General features: G+C 37.2%; 1 protein-coding gene across 7 annotated transcripts in view; it reads right to left on the bottom strand.

Annotated features, from left to right (window-relative positions):
- AGFG1 (ArfGAP with FG repeats 1) overlaps positions 1-15,324 on the bottom strand; it is a 77,658-nt gene that overhangs the window by 42,531 nt on the left and 19,803 nt on the right. For all 7 annotated transcript variants that reach the window (XM_055573657.1, XM_055573651.1, XM_055573655.1 and 4 more), the window contains exon 2: positions 10,814-10,907. In XM_055573657.1, coding sequence (XP_055429632.1) covers positions 10,814-10,907 — 94 coding nt within the window. The remainder of the gene's footprint in view (positions 1-10,813; positions 10,908-15,324) is intronic.

The following is a 15,324-nucleotide window of genomic DNA, read 5'->3' as shown; positions in this document are numbered from 1 at the left end:
AGATCCCCTGAAGTAAGAAACGGCAATGAACTCCACTATTCTTGCCTGCAAAATGGACAGAGGAGCCTGGTGGGCTACAATCCATGGAATAGCAAAAAGTCGGACATGACTGAGCGACTAAGCACAAGTAAGCGAATACTGAGGACCACAAATGGCTTTATTTATGTGCACTGTATCTACTGATATTTATAAGAAATAGTTTTAATGTATTTATTTTGACTCCTCAAAAGCTTTACTGAGATACCATATAATTCACCTATTTGTACCATTTAACGTTTTTAGTATATTCACAAGAGTTGTGACACTATCACACCCAAATTTTAGAATATTTAATTAACATCACCGGAGGAAACCCCACACCCATTAGCAGTTGTGCTATACTAACCCCATGTCTTAGGCAATATTGTTTTTCAGACACTCAGTTGTGTCTGCCTCCGTGACCCTATGGACAGCAGCATGTCAAGCTTTCCAGTCCTTCACCACCTCCCAGAGCTTGCTCAAACTCATGTCCGTTGAGTCCGTGATGCCATCCAACCATCTTGTCCTCTGTCGCAATATTAATATACTTTTGACAACAATAAAACTACTGTATGCTAATGTAACCAACTTGTAATTGTAAAAATAGCTAGATTTTCTAAAAAATAAAAAGAGTGGCACTGCTATACATTTTTACAAATTTCATTAGTACCTGGTTAAACAGAAGAGTTGATTTCTCATCAGCTGCTGCATTTTTATGTTATGCAGCTTCTGGAAAACTCCACTGTATATTCATGAGACTGGGAGTAAACACCACAAATCAAGTCTGAGAATTATTATTTAAAAAATCTTGACCTTATAGAAACCCTGTAAAGGTCTCAAGGATTCCCCTCTCACAGGATCCTAGACTAAGTTATCACCATTTTACCATTCCTACTAAATGGATATCGACAGAGTATTAGCCACCCCACCCCAACATACACACCAACACAAAAGTGTCTCTACAAAGGAACACAACACCCAACCTATGAGACACCGAGTCTTCTCCCTTCCCTCAGTTAAATGTAAATCTTAGGAATCTACTAGATCTGACTATCTATTTACAGGTAACCAAGATGACAGAGGAACACTGACACTTCATGGATGGAATCAGCAAAATCCTGACAGTGGGAAACTACTGAACAAACTATTGAGCTGACAGGGGAGGAGAAGGCGGGGGAGAGAAGAACAGGAGTGCAAAACAGAAAGGGACTCCTACAGAATGAAGACGACTTAAAAGACAAGCGGAGCAGATTCCACTTCCAATAACGTCAGAGTAGCTCATACAAATAAAAAAAAAAAACCTCCCAGAAATTAACAACTATCAATTCAGCAAACATTATAAAATTTATCAAAAGATATTAGAAAACAACCACAAGCAAACAGAATCTGGAGAGGACTCAACACCTGGAAGAAACAGCTCAAGGTATTTGCCTTTTTTAAGGATCATCATTGAAAGCAGGCCTCTGCCAGCAGAGCTGTCAAAACTCAAGGAGAAATCCCCAAACCTTAAAGCTTAAAGACAGAGTTCACAACCACAGCATCCAGAAAGTGGGGGTATGTCCAAAAAGACAAGAGCTACAAGATTTGCATAATGACGTTGCCCGAAACTCTGGCTCACCCTTGACCTTGGCAACCTCAGGAATGATTCAAAGCAGTTCAATTAAGGACTGAAAGAACTGAGCCGAGATTTCAACTGGCTCCCACCAGGAGAAGGCAGAGTTTGCTAAAGCAAAATGTGAACAAAACTAACAAACAAACCAATACTTTCTGGACAAACAAAACAGAATCCAGAGGCTCTACAACCAACACTTCCAATGGTCTACATATAATCCAAAACCACTACATATCCCAAAAGAAACAAGAGTGTGATCCATGTTCAAAATAAAAGGCAAAAAAAAAATAAATAAAAGGCCATCAGTAGGTCTTTGTTGATCATCTATTTTAAATATTGTAGTGTATATATGTAAATCTCAAATTCTTAATTTATCCCTCCCCACCACCTTTCCCCTTTGGTAACCATAAATTTGTTTTCCAAGGCTGTGAGTCTGTTTCTGGTTTGTAAATAAATAAGTTCATTCGTATCAATTTTTTTTTAGATTCTACATGTAAGTGATATCCCATGATAAACCTTTCCGATTTATTTCACTTAGTACAATAATCTCTAGGTCCATCCATGTTGCTACAAATGGCGTTATTTCCTTCTTTTTTATGGTGGAGTAGTATTCCACTGTGTATATGTACCAAATCTTCTTCATCCATTCATCTACCAATTGATACTTGGGCTGTTTCCATGTCTTGACTATTGTGAATAGTGCTGCTATGAGCAGAGGAGAGCTGTATCTTTTTGAATTATAGTTTTGTCGGAATATGTGTCTAGGAGAGGAATTGCTGGATCATATGGCAACTCTACTTATAGTTTTTTGAGGACCTCCTACAGTTTTCCAAAGTGACTGCACCAATTTACATTTCCACCAACAGTGTAGGAGGGTTCCCTTTTCTCCATACCCTTTTCAGTATTTGTTACTTGTAGAACAAAAAAAGCACATTCTAATTTTATTATATGAGTATGAACAAAAATCAAAACAGTGGTTGCCTCTGGAAAAGGGAGGGACTGAAGAGGAAGAGATATCAGGGGAACTTTGGGGATAATGGTCATGTTCATATCTTCAGAGGACTCTGGGTCACCAAACTGTATACATTAGTCAAAACTCTTTCAAAGTTACATGTAAGACTTTTACATTCACTGTAGTAAATTATACCTCAAAAAAATCTTACTGAATTTTAATTAACAATATACAAAAGATTTTAGGAGTGATATGAACTAATTTTACAACCTACTGTGAAATGCAAGAAAAATGTTAAAGACAGGTGGACAAATGGAGACACAGATATATTTGCTAGTGCAAATATGGCAGTGTTCAATGTATCTGCATAATTTTAAGTTTTATGAATTTCTCATAATAAAACATTGGGAGGTGTGGGGCAGAAGACAGGCAAATACTGCCACTGTGCTGTGGCTTGAAGCAGCCTCTGCCAGGGACAAGATCTTGCTATGACCACCCATGAGAGAGGGTTCTACAGACAATGTAGCAGATAGGCAAGCAGCCCCCCACCAAACAGAGCAGTTGCTGCACTCACACTGCCAGAAGACTTAGCTCACCCTCAGTAAGACTTAAAAGCTGCATTATGCAGCACAATGCAGGTCAGGTTCTGCAGAAGATGACGGCTCAGAGCCACCCCCGTGCTTGGAAAAATCCTAGCATCACAGGCCATTATGAGATCATCCTTAGGGAACTGGTGAAGTCCATGGTCCATGAGAACACTGATGAAAGATATTACCCTAAAGCTCCATTAAATTCCTACTGGGCATGACCTCTGGCTTCTTCTACAAAAGCTGATCTTGCCTGTACAGGATGGCTTGAATTTCATAAAATAGAACCAAAAATCTTCAACGTCATCACCAATTCCTCAAAAATCTATGGCCCCAGAGTTTAAGATCCTTCTTACCAGCTTATACAGCACCCCATATCCAGATGGCATCCTCTGTTGCCAAGATGAATGCCTAGCAACCAACTAGCATCCCTGCTCTGCAGCAAGAATTCAACATCAATATTCAGGAGTCTGGTTAGCAGGTGATGCTGGAGCAATGGAAGATTCACACGAAAGACAACAACTCAATGTGAACCAGGGGAATGTATACTACAAGTGTGACTGCAAGGCTCAGAATTCACCTCAACTGCTATGTTTTCCAGGGACTTGAGCTGGCAGGGCCAGTGGTTACAGGGTATCCAGCCCCAGAGTAACCACCTGGCCTGAGGTTCCCACTGTCCTGGCACAAACCTGGCTCTATCCCACAGACCAAGTGGTACAGGTCCCAGGAAGCTGCCTGGTTCCAGCCAGAATTATGCAAGCCCAACTCTGACCCATCTAGCCTCCAATACTTTGTCAGAGTTTCAAAACCCATATTAACCACTCATTAACATGTGAGCATTACTTGCACCTCTATTTAAACATACGCTTAAGGGAAGAGAAAAAATAAAAATTATGAAATAAAAGGAAATATGCACACTGGCTAAAGTGAAAGTTACTCAATAGTGTCTGACTCTTTGTAACCCCATGGACTATACAGTCCGTAGAATTCTCCAGGCCAGAATACTGGAGTGGGTAACCCTTCCCTTCTCCAGGGGATCTTCCCAACCCAGGGACCAAATCCAGGTCTCCCATGTTGCAGACGGATTCTTTACCAGCTGAGCCACAAGGGAAGCCTAGATAATTAGATTACCATTAATTTTTATGGATGTGAAAATGGTATGGAGTTATATATTTTTTAAAGTCTTTCTTCCAAGATAACATCTAGTTCATGAATTTATAGAGGACTTGTACGTCTCAGACCTGTTTCACATAATAAAAAAAGAATAGGAGTTTGTTATATAATTTTGTCTACTTGTGTAGCTATATGGGAATCTCCATAACAAAAAGTTTTTTTTTTAAAAGGAATAATTTATATTTTTAATTGGATTCAAACAAATCTGTTTTCTTTTTTTAAGTAACATATTTATGGCAAAAAAGAAATAAACAAGAAAAGCTGGGAGACAGATGACAGGAAGCAAGAATGAGTGAAGCAGTCAGAAGCAAATAAATAATATGACCTGGGATACCAAGGCAATAAAAAGCGAAATAAACGCTCAGAGTAGTTACATAAACTATCATCAATCTCCTTCTACAGTACCCTATGGGTTTTCAGTAATCATTCAAGAAGATCCACGTTACAGTACGTACAAATATAACATTTCCTACATTCTTTTTGTTAATTAGTATTAGATATTTCTCTGAAAGCCAACAACTAATACCAAAGAATACACCATGACTATTTAAAGATTACTATGTCACTACCGATTTGATTCAGAATTTTAAGAAATTCTTAACACCTCGCCTTTCTTTGAAAATAGAAGCTAGATTTAAAATGTTTCTTCACAAATATGTAGAAACTGAAAAAAATAACCTATTAAATAATAGCATGTGTTTCAGTATTTTAGCTGGATGGTTTTAAACCTCAAGTATCTCACTAGAAAGCCATTCTCCCAAATAATTCCATATTTTTAGTCTAAAATTGTTTGAAATGCTACTATTATTACTGAATTAGCTTTCCATACTGATCAATACCATCATATTGACTACAGTTCTGCAAAAATCTGCCTACACTAAACTAACTGAATTCAGTTCAAAGCACATCATTTTTCTACAAGGTACTCCCCCAACCCACTGTGAGTTTAGAAATCAATGAGAAAGTGTATTTGCACTTCAACTGACATCTTTTATCTACATAGTACATTGGTTTTCAAAATGTTTTCACATATACTACCTTCAACTCAACCTCATGAAATAGGCAGGACAGGTACTTCCCATGAGTACAAAAGAAAATGAAGCTCAGGGAAAAGCAGTTCCCTCAAGTAACAAGGCTTATCAATTGGTGGTGCTGAAACTTGACTACAGATTATTTTAAATCTAGACTCAATGGAGCCTTCAGTTATTATACTGATTTTCTCAAAAGATGGTCAGCAACAGAATTACATGGGGCTTCTGGCTGAAAAAGCAGACACTCCTATATCCCACACCTAGGGTCAGAATCTCCAATGGAGTAAAGCTCAGGAATTTTTATAAAAATTAAATAATACATACAAACACACACACACAAAAATACACACATACATACTCACGGGTCTAGATGTAATGATACAGTATTTAAGATTATGCCATGGAATTATGTTTTGAGGGTAGTAAGATCAATATACAAGAAACTATGAGAGCAATAAAAAAAAAAAAAAACCTGTGTAAAATCTTATAGTCACATATATTTTTTAAAAAGTTTAAAGTATGAGGGGGTAGTTTCATCCCTGTGTGCTAAAATACTCCTGAAAGATGATGGAAGGGTAAAAACCGATAGGTCTTGGAACAAAGATGAATGACAAATGAACAACTTGAGCAAAATATCAAGAAAACTGGGATATAAACAGCATATATAAGAAACAAACCAGAAATCATTGGGGTTTAAACATTTCTATTGATAATGAAGAAAGTTAACTAGGAAAAGAAGCAAGGTTATAAAAGGATTTACAATGAGGACTGGAATTTCATAGATTAAGAGTCTTCAATCAACCACCTGCATATCAAATTGGGCCACTGGCCTGTTTTTGTACTGCCCCGATCATTTGGTTTATGTATGTTTAAAGGGCAACTTTTTTTTTCAAACAAGAATATACTATAAGCAGTTGATCTATAAAACCTACAATATTTACTACTATCTGTGCCAACCTCTGCACAGGCAGTTAGGTAACTGTAAACCCTGGAGTAATGAAGATGTAACTTAACTCTGCCATTCAATAAAGACATTTAATATGTCATTATTAAAATAACTATCAAATTTTACTAATATTATTTAGGCTCAGCATATAGTTAAAATGCTCCAAGAGTTTAAATACTCAACCTAAATATTAACGTAACTGAAAAAAAGACTCTGATGCTGGGAGGTCCTGTTTAACATCATAATAGGTTGAGTCTAATACTATAAAAGGATACCTGAATATTCCAGCAAAATTGTCACAGCATGTGAATTTGAAATTTAAAATGTTTTTAAGATATCAGAATACTTTTCTTTGTGGCAGTGCTTATTTCTGATTATAAAATAGCTCCAATCTTTCCCAAAGATGCAATTCAACTACCCAAAAGGCCTGAAGTGCTGTCTTATAAAATAAGGCCTATTTAAGCCACAAGTATAACATCTTGAAAAAAAGACTGTCTCCATAATCCCAAGCATCTACAATTCTAAACTGAAGCCCTTTCTCACTCTTACCCAAAAATAGAACTGGGGGGAATAAAAAGATTTTTATTGTCTCTCTCTCTCCCCAACTAGACTGAAAACTTTACATGAGGGCAGGAATCATAGGCAGTACCCCTAGTACCCAAAGACAATCCCAGACACAACAACAGATGATTAATAAATCTCTGCTTCAGGAATGAAGAATGAGATGATCGTGAATACTGACTAGGGAAAAGCACAACTTACCTTATGGGTCTACCACTTTGGAAGGATTTTTTTTAAATCTTTAGTTTCTGGTTTGAGGGTTATGTTTTGAATCTAGCATAAAGATGACCAAATACTGTCAATCAACACATAATTTTATTTCTACATGTAGAGTGCATGCCTGTAAACATCGGCAGTAACCCTTTTACTCAGTCCTGAAATGTAATTAGGAGGGTTAACTTATTACTAGAAAAAAAAAAAATGTATGGCTCAAAATAAAACTATTCCTACATTTTCCTTTTACTGAGTTAGCTATATAGCATTGGTACCCAGTCTTCCTTCCATTAAGTCTGATAATCAGAAGTTAACCCAATAGTGAAATTCCTTTGATTGACCCACAATACCATAAAAGAGGGCATACGGAGTAAACCACTAAAGATTTTTTTTTAATAACATATGATACAAAAGAAAGCATTATCTGATGTGCCAAAAACAGTGGACGATTCTTAAGTTCTGAATGAAAAGTGAAATCTTTCCCAGATATACAAATGCGTTAAGTCACTGCACTGATTGTGTCAATGAATGGCTTCCTCTGTCCAAGCCCTCTGCCCTATAATTTGTGGTCCTCTCCCACACTTGATTCTAGACTTGGCAGCATGACTTTCTCTGACAATAAGTTGTTCGCAACTGTAATGAAAGCATGTAAAACAGATTTAAGTTCTACATGCAGATTGACTGTAAAAAGGTTTCTCCCACATATAAATGTCTGGAGGAAAATTCAAAGCATGTGGAATACAAGATGATTTAAAAAAAATCAACACCTTGTGAGTCATCCAGCAACCATGGTGCTTGCCTGATGCAAATAATGACAACCAACAAGCCCCAAAGAATGTTAAAACTCTCTCATGGGGATAGAAAACCCAAGACTTCTGCCAGTTAATATACATTTTGATCTTTTAAGTTCAAAGTATGACTGAGTATGTTCCTTTCCAGACAATGGAGAGATTTAACACACTGTTCAAATATGGCAACATAATTTGAAATAAAAAATAAACATCTGCAAATTTTCTCTATGCATTTTATACTTAAGATTTAAGTGTATAAGATAAACTGATAATTAGGCACTTGTACTTGAAGTCTATATAATTTTTTACCAAGCTGTATCAATCTTCCTGCATTTCATAATATCAATCCTCGCCTTCTACATACCTCATAAAACTTTTAAGAATGGAAATTCTGCTAATAGTGTAAAGAATTAAATATACCTACTCCAATATTTTGGGTATAAGATATCTTTAGGGACACAAGAAAGTATGTTTGTCTCCCTTAACAAGTAATTAGGTAGTTGGTAAACTTTCTAGCAGTAAGAACTGTTGGAAATTTCTCTTCGTGCACTGTTTACTCTTTCCTGTTAGCCTAAGTCCTAGTCACCCTCAAAAGCCAGCAAATATTTTGCCTCCTCTATGAAATCTTCCCAATCCTCTCCTTTGCACATTACTTCTGAAAATTCTTATTCTTATCATTAATTACTAACAGTGTTACAATTATTTGTTATGTATCTATCTCCTACCTAGACCATGAGCTTTAAGTCTACTGTATCCAAGTACTAGCAAAGTGACTGTAACAGTGAGGGCTTTAAATGGACTATTAATTTGCATGACTCTTTTTAGAATTTAAAATTCATAAATCCATTCCAGTCATCTCTATTGCTTGTATTCTGTTTCCAGTATTTGATATAAAGAGTTGTCTAAGATTTCCTTTCATATATTCTAAATTTATCTTGATATTACAGTCATAAAAACTATTTTTTCAGAAATCCTATCATATGCAACATGGATGAACCTTGTGAACATTATGCCAAGTGAAATAAGCCAGTCACAGAACAGCAAACAGCAAATACTGTATGATTCCCCTTAAGATGAGATACCTAAAACAGTCAAACCCACTGCAGCAGAAAATAGAATGGTGGCTGCTATTCACTGGCTACGAAGTTCAGTTATGCAAGAGTAAGTTCCTAACACTTTGCCTATAGCTAACAATACCACATTTTACACTTAAAAATATTTTGAGAGTAAATCTCATGTTAAGTGTACTCACCACAATTTCAGGAAAAATGTTTTTAAAAGGGGTCCTTCAATCGTAGTATTTTGGGACCAATTTCCACCAAATCTTATCTACTGAGAGGTTTGAATTTTTTTTTACTTACTTCTCCAATGGAGTGTTTGTTACTTTTACAGTTCTACTACTATAATTTTATCTACTGTTATTAGATTTTTAACATAAGAATAGATGATATTCTTTCATTTCTGACTCCATTCTGATGTCCAAAATTTCCAAAATTCTAAGAAAATAATTTAAAATTTGCACTGGTAGGCTAATCTCAAACTTTATACAAACTGTTCAAATTGTCTTTTAATCGAAATACATTTCTACACTTACTGTCATTATACACCTCTGCCTTTTCATCTTGCTTCAGATTTTCCTGTAATATAGAACTTGATTACTCATGATAATTTTTTATTGGCAAAATTTGGGAACTTAAAAATGTGTGCTTACTTCTCTAAATCATGTATTAAAACATATTTCATAATCTTTACTACTTTAGAACCAAATACACACATGCATCAAAAGTTGGAAAGCAAGTTTAAGACATAAAAAGAAGTCACATACAAAATGCTTGCATACATCTTCTGAGGTGAAAAAGAAGACTGAAACTAATAAAATCTGAAGACTTCTTTTCTATTATCAAAAACATGCAAAAAAAAAAAAAAATGCAACCACTGTAGTACAACTAAAGTACTTCCTTTCTAGGAAGTGATTAAACTGTCTTATTAAATAATGGCAATTACTAATCAATTGGGTTGACCGGTTCATCCATGCCCCAAGATTATAAAACATGCTGGTTTTCTGTTAATTTTACAGTTTTTTGTATTTGTTTCAAATAGCAGACCACCACTCTTAATAATAGCAAAACATGGAACTAAAACAAGCAAGCAAGCAAAGAGAACGGAATTCCTGGAAGCCCATTAAAGCAGAGTAGAAAGAAAAGGCTCCCCCACAAATCTTGACTCTGTTGGGTTCCTCATGCTGCTAGACTGCACACTGAGAACTACTAATCTCCTCCCTACTGAGCACCTACTTAACACTGCTGTGCTGTGTGTTTATTCACTCAGTTGTGTCCAACTCTTTGTGACCCCAAGGACTGTAGCCTGCCAGGCTCCTCTGTCCACAGGGATTCTCCAGGTAAGAACACTGGAGTAGGTTGCCATGCCCTCCTCCAGGGCATCTTCCCAACCCAGGAATTGAACCGGGGTCTCCTGCACTGCAGGTAGATTCTTTACCAGCTGAGCTACCGGGGAAGCAGCTCAACATTAAGCATCACATATACATCTAAAGTTAAAAATGTAAAAAGGAAGGAGGGGACCATCAAATGAAAGCCGATCATACAACAGCCTAACAAAAGTTTACTACAGTACCACAATGTTAATTCTCTTTCTCCCTCTTTTTGTCATTTAAAGCCATAACTAAGTTACTCCAATACTAGATGTCCTCTAAAAATGCCTTTTACATTCAATACTGACAAAGCTTAAATACAGGTTTCATCTCAGGTTTAGGTAAAGTATTTATGTAGTAGACATTAATTCCAAATACGTTGCTAGATGAGTATATTCTGAAACACCTAAATACAGAATACAAAAATACCTTTTTTAGACAGTGAAAATTTCTTATCATTCTAAACAACTCAAATTTTTTAAAAAGGACTAAAACACTTACTTCATTTCCATGTTTTTGAAGGAATTCAATTTCCTGTTGTGTGAATGTTGTCATGGAGATGGATTTCACCCTGTGTGGTGGATTTAACCCTCGTCTAAAAGATAAAAAAAAAATACCATTACAAACTATAGTATTTCAAAAATTATGTCAAAGAAAACCATTTTAATTCGCACATTTAAACTTAGAACTGTTTTATGCTATAAGCTAAATTAAAAAATATTTTAAACTACACACACAATAGATATATCAAGGTGATTTTGTTCAGACCGACACTAATTTATTTAAAGATAAATTCAACTAATCAGTTAGAAATATACAGTACCTGTAATACCTTAGTTTACTGGGAACACAAATCCTCCTTTAGTGTAAGTCTGATGGAAGGAGAATAATTTATATATATATAATAGGCTCAATGGTAAAGAAAACTATTATTTAAATATTTTCATATTTTCTAAGAAAGTGATGATATGTCAGGTATGGAAATATACAAATACTCAAATTAAATAGCTACCATCTTTAAGACAGACTTAGGAAACTGAAAACTAATCCAAGGAACCTTGAAGGTATTGATGGATAAGAAAAAGTTCCATCTCTCCATCAATTCAAATAAGGGTTGATAATGAAGAACATCTTCAACCATCTCAGGAGGTCCTAAGTGTTCAAGAAGAAATAAAGGGATATGACGGGATTCAAGAAATACCTGAATATATATGAATACTCTTAAGGTCCTTCACCACTTTGAAATCTTTTCTGTATATGTGGCCTTAAGAGGACTTTTATATTTTTTCACACACATGAAAAACTAAATAGAGATGCACTCAGAGAGACTAAGAACTACTGTGTTCCATCCAACTACCACACAGTGGCCTACTCGACCCACAAGAATGAGGAGTTAAATAATCTATGCAAAGTAACAAGTTATCCATGCAGTTTCATCTAATCAGTTTGGAGTCATATCCTCTGACGAAGACTTCATCTGAAATACAGGTTCTAGGGCAGATCAATCGTTTTATAGAATTTGCCATACTCATTTTGAAATCAACCATGATAATTAAATGAGAGTTAACAATGATGCAAAGTAACAAACTTTCAAAAATATTCTATAAAACATTTCTGAATAATTAAATATGGTACGTAATGTTCTAGAAATACAAAATATTTTATGTTAACATAATAATTCAGAATTAACAGAAGCTCAATTGTTATACACTGCTGCTTCTTTCTCTCCCTTCTGTCAGACATAGATGGCACATATTTCAGCTCACACTTTGAATTAAATCAAGTTGCACTTTATCTGCTTCACATTTCAAGGTGGAGAAACAACAGTTGGGTTTTGTTGTTTTGCTTTAAGTTTTAAACTAATAAATTATTTTTCTTTCAGCTCTTGGTAAGTCATGAAATACAGAAATGAAGATTGCACAGTAAGAAATTGAAACACAGCCATTTCATCCTAGTAAAACTTTGAGGCTGTATATTATCACCCTGCTTATTTAACGTGTGTGTAGAGTACATCATGAGAAACTCTGGGCTGGAGAAAGCACAAGCTGGAATCAAGATTGCTGGGAGAAATATCAATAACCTCAGATATGCAGATGACACCACCCTTATGGCAGAAAGTAAAGAAGAACTAAAGAGCCTCTTGATGAAAGTGAAAGAGGAGAGTGAAAAAGTTGGCTTAAACTCAACATTCAGAAAACTAATATGACAGCATCTGGTCCCACCACTTCTGGCAAATAGATGGGGAAACAGCTTTGTTCATAGTGATACCTCCTAAGGCCCACTTGACTTCCTACTCCAGGATGTCTGGATCAAGGTGAGTGATCACACCAACATGGTTAACTGGGTCATTAAGATCTTCTTTTTGTATAGCGTTTCTTTGGAGTCTTGCCATCTCTTCTTAAATATCTTCTGCTTCTGTTAGGTCCATACAGTTTCTGTCCTTTATTGTGTCCATCTTCGCATGTGTTTTCCTCTATTTCTTTTCATTGATCACTGAGGAAGGCTTTCCTATCTCTCCTTGCTAGTCTTTGGAACTCTGCTTTCACAACGGTGTATCTTTCCTCTTCTCTGCCTTTAGCTTCTCTTCTTTTCTCAGCTATTTGTAAGGCCTCCTCAGACAACCATTTTGCCTTTTGTGCACTTTGTTTTCTTGCTGCTGCTGCTGCTGCTAAGTCGCTTCAGTCGTGTCCGACTCTGTGCGACCCCATAGACGGCAGCCCACCAGGCTCCTCTGTCCATGGGATTCTCCAGGCAAGAACACTGGAGTGGGTTGCCATTTCCTCCTCCAACGCATGAAAGTGAAAAGTGAAAGGGAAGTCGCTCAGTCATGTCCGACTCTTGGCAACCCCATGGACTGCAGCCTACCAGGCTCCTCTGTCCATGGGATTTTCCAGGCAAGAGTACTGGAGTGGGGTGCCATTGCCTTCTCCATTCTTGAGGATGGTCTTAATCACCGCCTTCTGTACAATGTCAGGAACCTCAGTTCATAATTCTTCAGGTACTCTATCAGATCTAATCCCTTGAAACTATTGTCACTTACACTGTAAGAGATTTCATTTAGGTCATACCTGAATGGTCTAGTGGTTTTCCCCACTTTCTTCAATTTAAGTCTGAATTCGGCAATAAGGGGTTCATGACATGAGCCACAGTCAGCTCCCAGTCGTTTTTGCTGACTGTATAGAGCTTCTCCATCTTCGGCTACAAAGAATATACTCAATCTGATTTTGGTATTGACCATCTGGTGATGGCCATGGGTAGAGTCATCTCTTGTGTTGTTGGAAGAGGGATTTGCTATGACCAGTGAGTTCTCGTGGCAAAACTCTGCTAGCCTTTGCCCTGCTCCATTTTGTACTCCAAGGCCGAACTTGCCTGTTATTCCAGGTATCTCTTGACTTCCTACTTTTTGCATTCCAGTCCATATGATGAAAAGGACATCTTTTTTTGGTGTTAGTTCAAGAAGGTCTTATAGGTCATCATAGAACCGTTCAACTTCAGCTTCTTTGGCATTAATGGCTGGGGCATAGACTTGGATTAGTGTGATATTTAATGGAATAGAACAAAAGAGAAACCAACAGAGATCACTGTCATTTTTGAGACTGCATCCAAGTACTACTTCTGTTGATGAGGAGGGATACTCCATTTCTTCTAAGGGATTCTTGCCTACAGTAGTATATATAATGGTCATCTGAATTAAACTCATTCATTCCAGTCTATTTTAGTTCACTGATTCCTAAACTGTTGATGTTCATTCTTGTCATCTCCTGTTTGACCACTTCCAATTTACCTTGATTATGGACCTTGATTCATGAACATTCCAGGTTCCTATGCAATATTGTTCTTTATAGCATCAGACTTTACTTTCATTACCAGTCACATCCACAACTGGGTGTTGTTTTCACTTTGGCTCCATCCCTTCATTCTTTCTGGAGTTATTTCTCCACTCTTTTCCAGTAGCATATTGGGCATCTACCGACCGGGGGAGTTCATCTTTCAGTGTCCTATCTTTTTGCCTTTTCATACTATTCATGGGGTTCTCAAGGCAAGAATACTGAAGTGGTTTGCCATTCCCTTCTGCAGCGCACCATGTTTTGTCAGAACTCTCCACCATGACCCTTGCATCTTGGGTGGCCCTAACAAGGCATGGCTCATAGTTTCACTGAGTCAGACAAGGCTGTGGTCCATGTGATCAGTTTGGTTCAGTTCAGTTCAGTTCAGTCAGTCAGTCTTGTCCTACTCTTTGCGACCCCATGAATCGCAGCACGCCAGGCCTCCCTGTCCATCACCAACTCCCGGAGTTCACTCAGACTCACGGCCATCGAGTCAGTGATGCCATCCAGCCATCTCATCCTCTGTTGTCCCTTTCTCCTCCTGCCCCCAATCCCTCCCAGCATCAGAGTCTTTTCCAGTGAGTCAACTCTTCACATGAGGTGGCCAAAGTACTGGAGTTTCAGCTTTAGCATCAGTCCTTTCAAAGAACACCCAGACTGATCTCCTTTAGAACAGAATGGTTGGACCTCCTTGCAGTCCAAGGGACTCTCAAGAGTCTTCTCCAACACCACAGTTCAAAAGCATCAATTCTTCGGTGCTCAGCCTTCTTCACAGTCCAACTCTCACATCCATACATGACTACTGGAAAAACCATAGCCTTGACTAGACGGACCTTTGTTGGCAAAGTGATATCTCTGCTTTTGAATATGCTATCTAGGTTGGTCATAACTTTCCTTCCAAGGAGTAAGCATCTTTTAATTTCATGGCTGCAGTCACCATCTGCAGTGATTTTGGAGCCCAGAAAAATAAAGTCTGACACTGTTTCCACTGTTTCCCCATCTATTTCCCATGAAGTGATGGGACCAGATGCCATGATCTTCGTTTTCTGAATGTTGAGCTTTAAGCCAATTTTTTCACTCTCCTCTTTCACTTTCATCAAGAGGCTTCTTAGGTCCTCTTCACTTTTTAGTTCCTCTTCAGTTTGGTTAGATTTCTGTGATTGTGGTTTTCATTCCATGGCCTCT

The sequence above is a fragment of the Bubalus kerabau genome, chromosome 3 (assembly GCF_029407905.1).
Source record: "Bubalus kerabau isolate K-KA32 ecotype Philippines breed swamp buffalo chromosome 3, PCC_UOA_SB_1v2, whole genome shotgun sequence".
NCBI lineage: Eukaryota > Metazoa > Chordata > Mammalia > Artiodactyla > Bovidae > Bubalus > Bubalus kerabau.
This window is presented reverse-complemented; position numbering and strand designations above follow the sequence as displayed.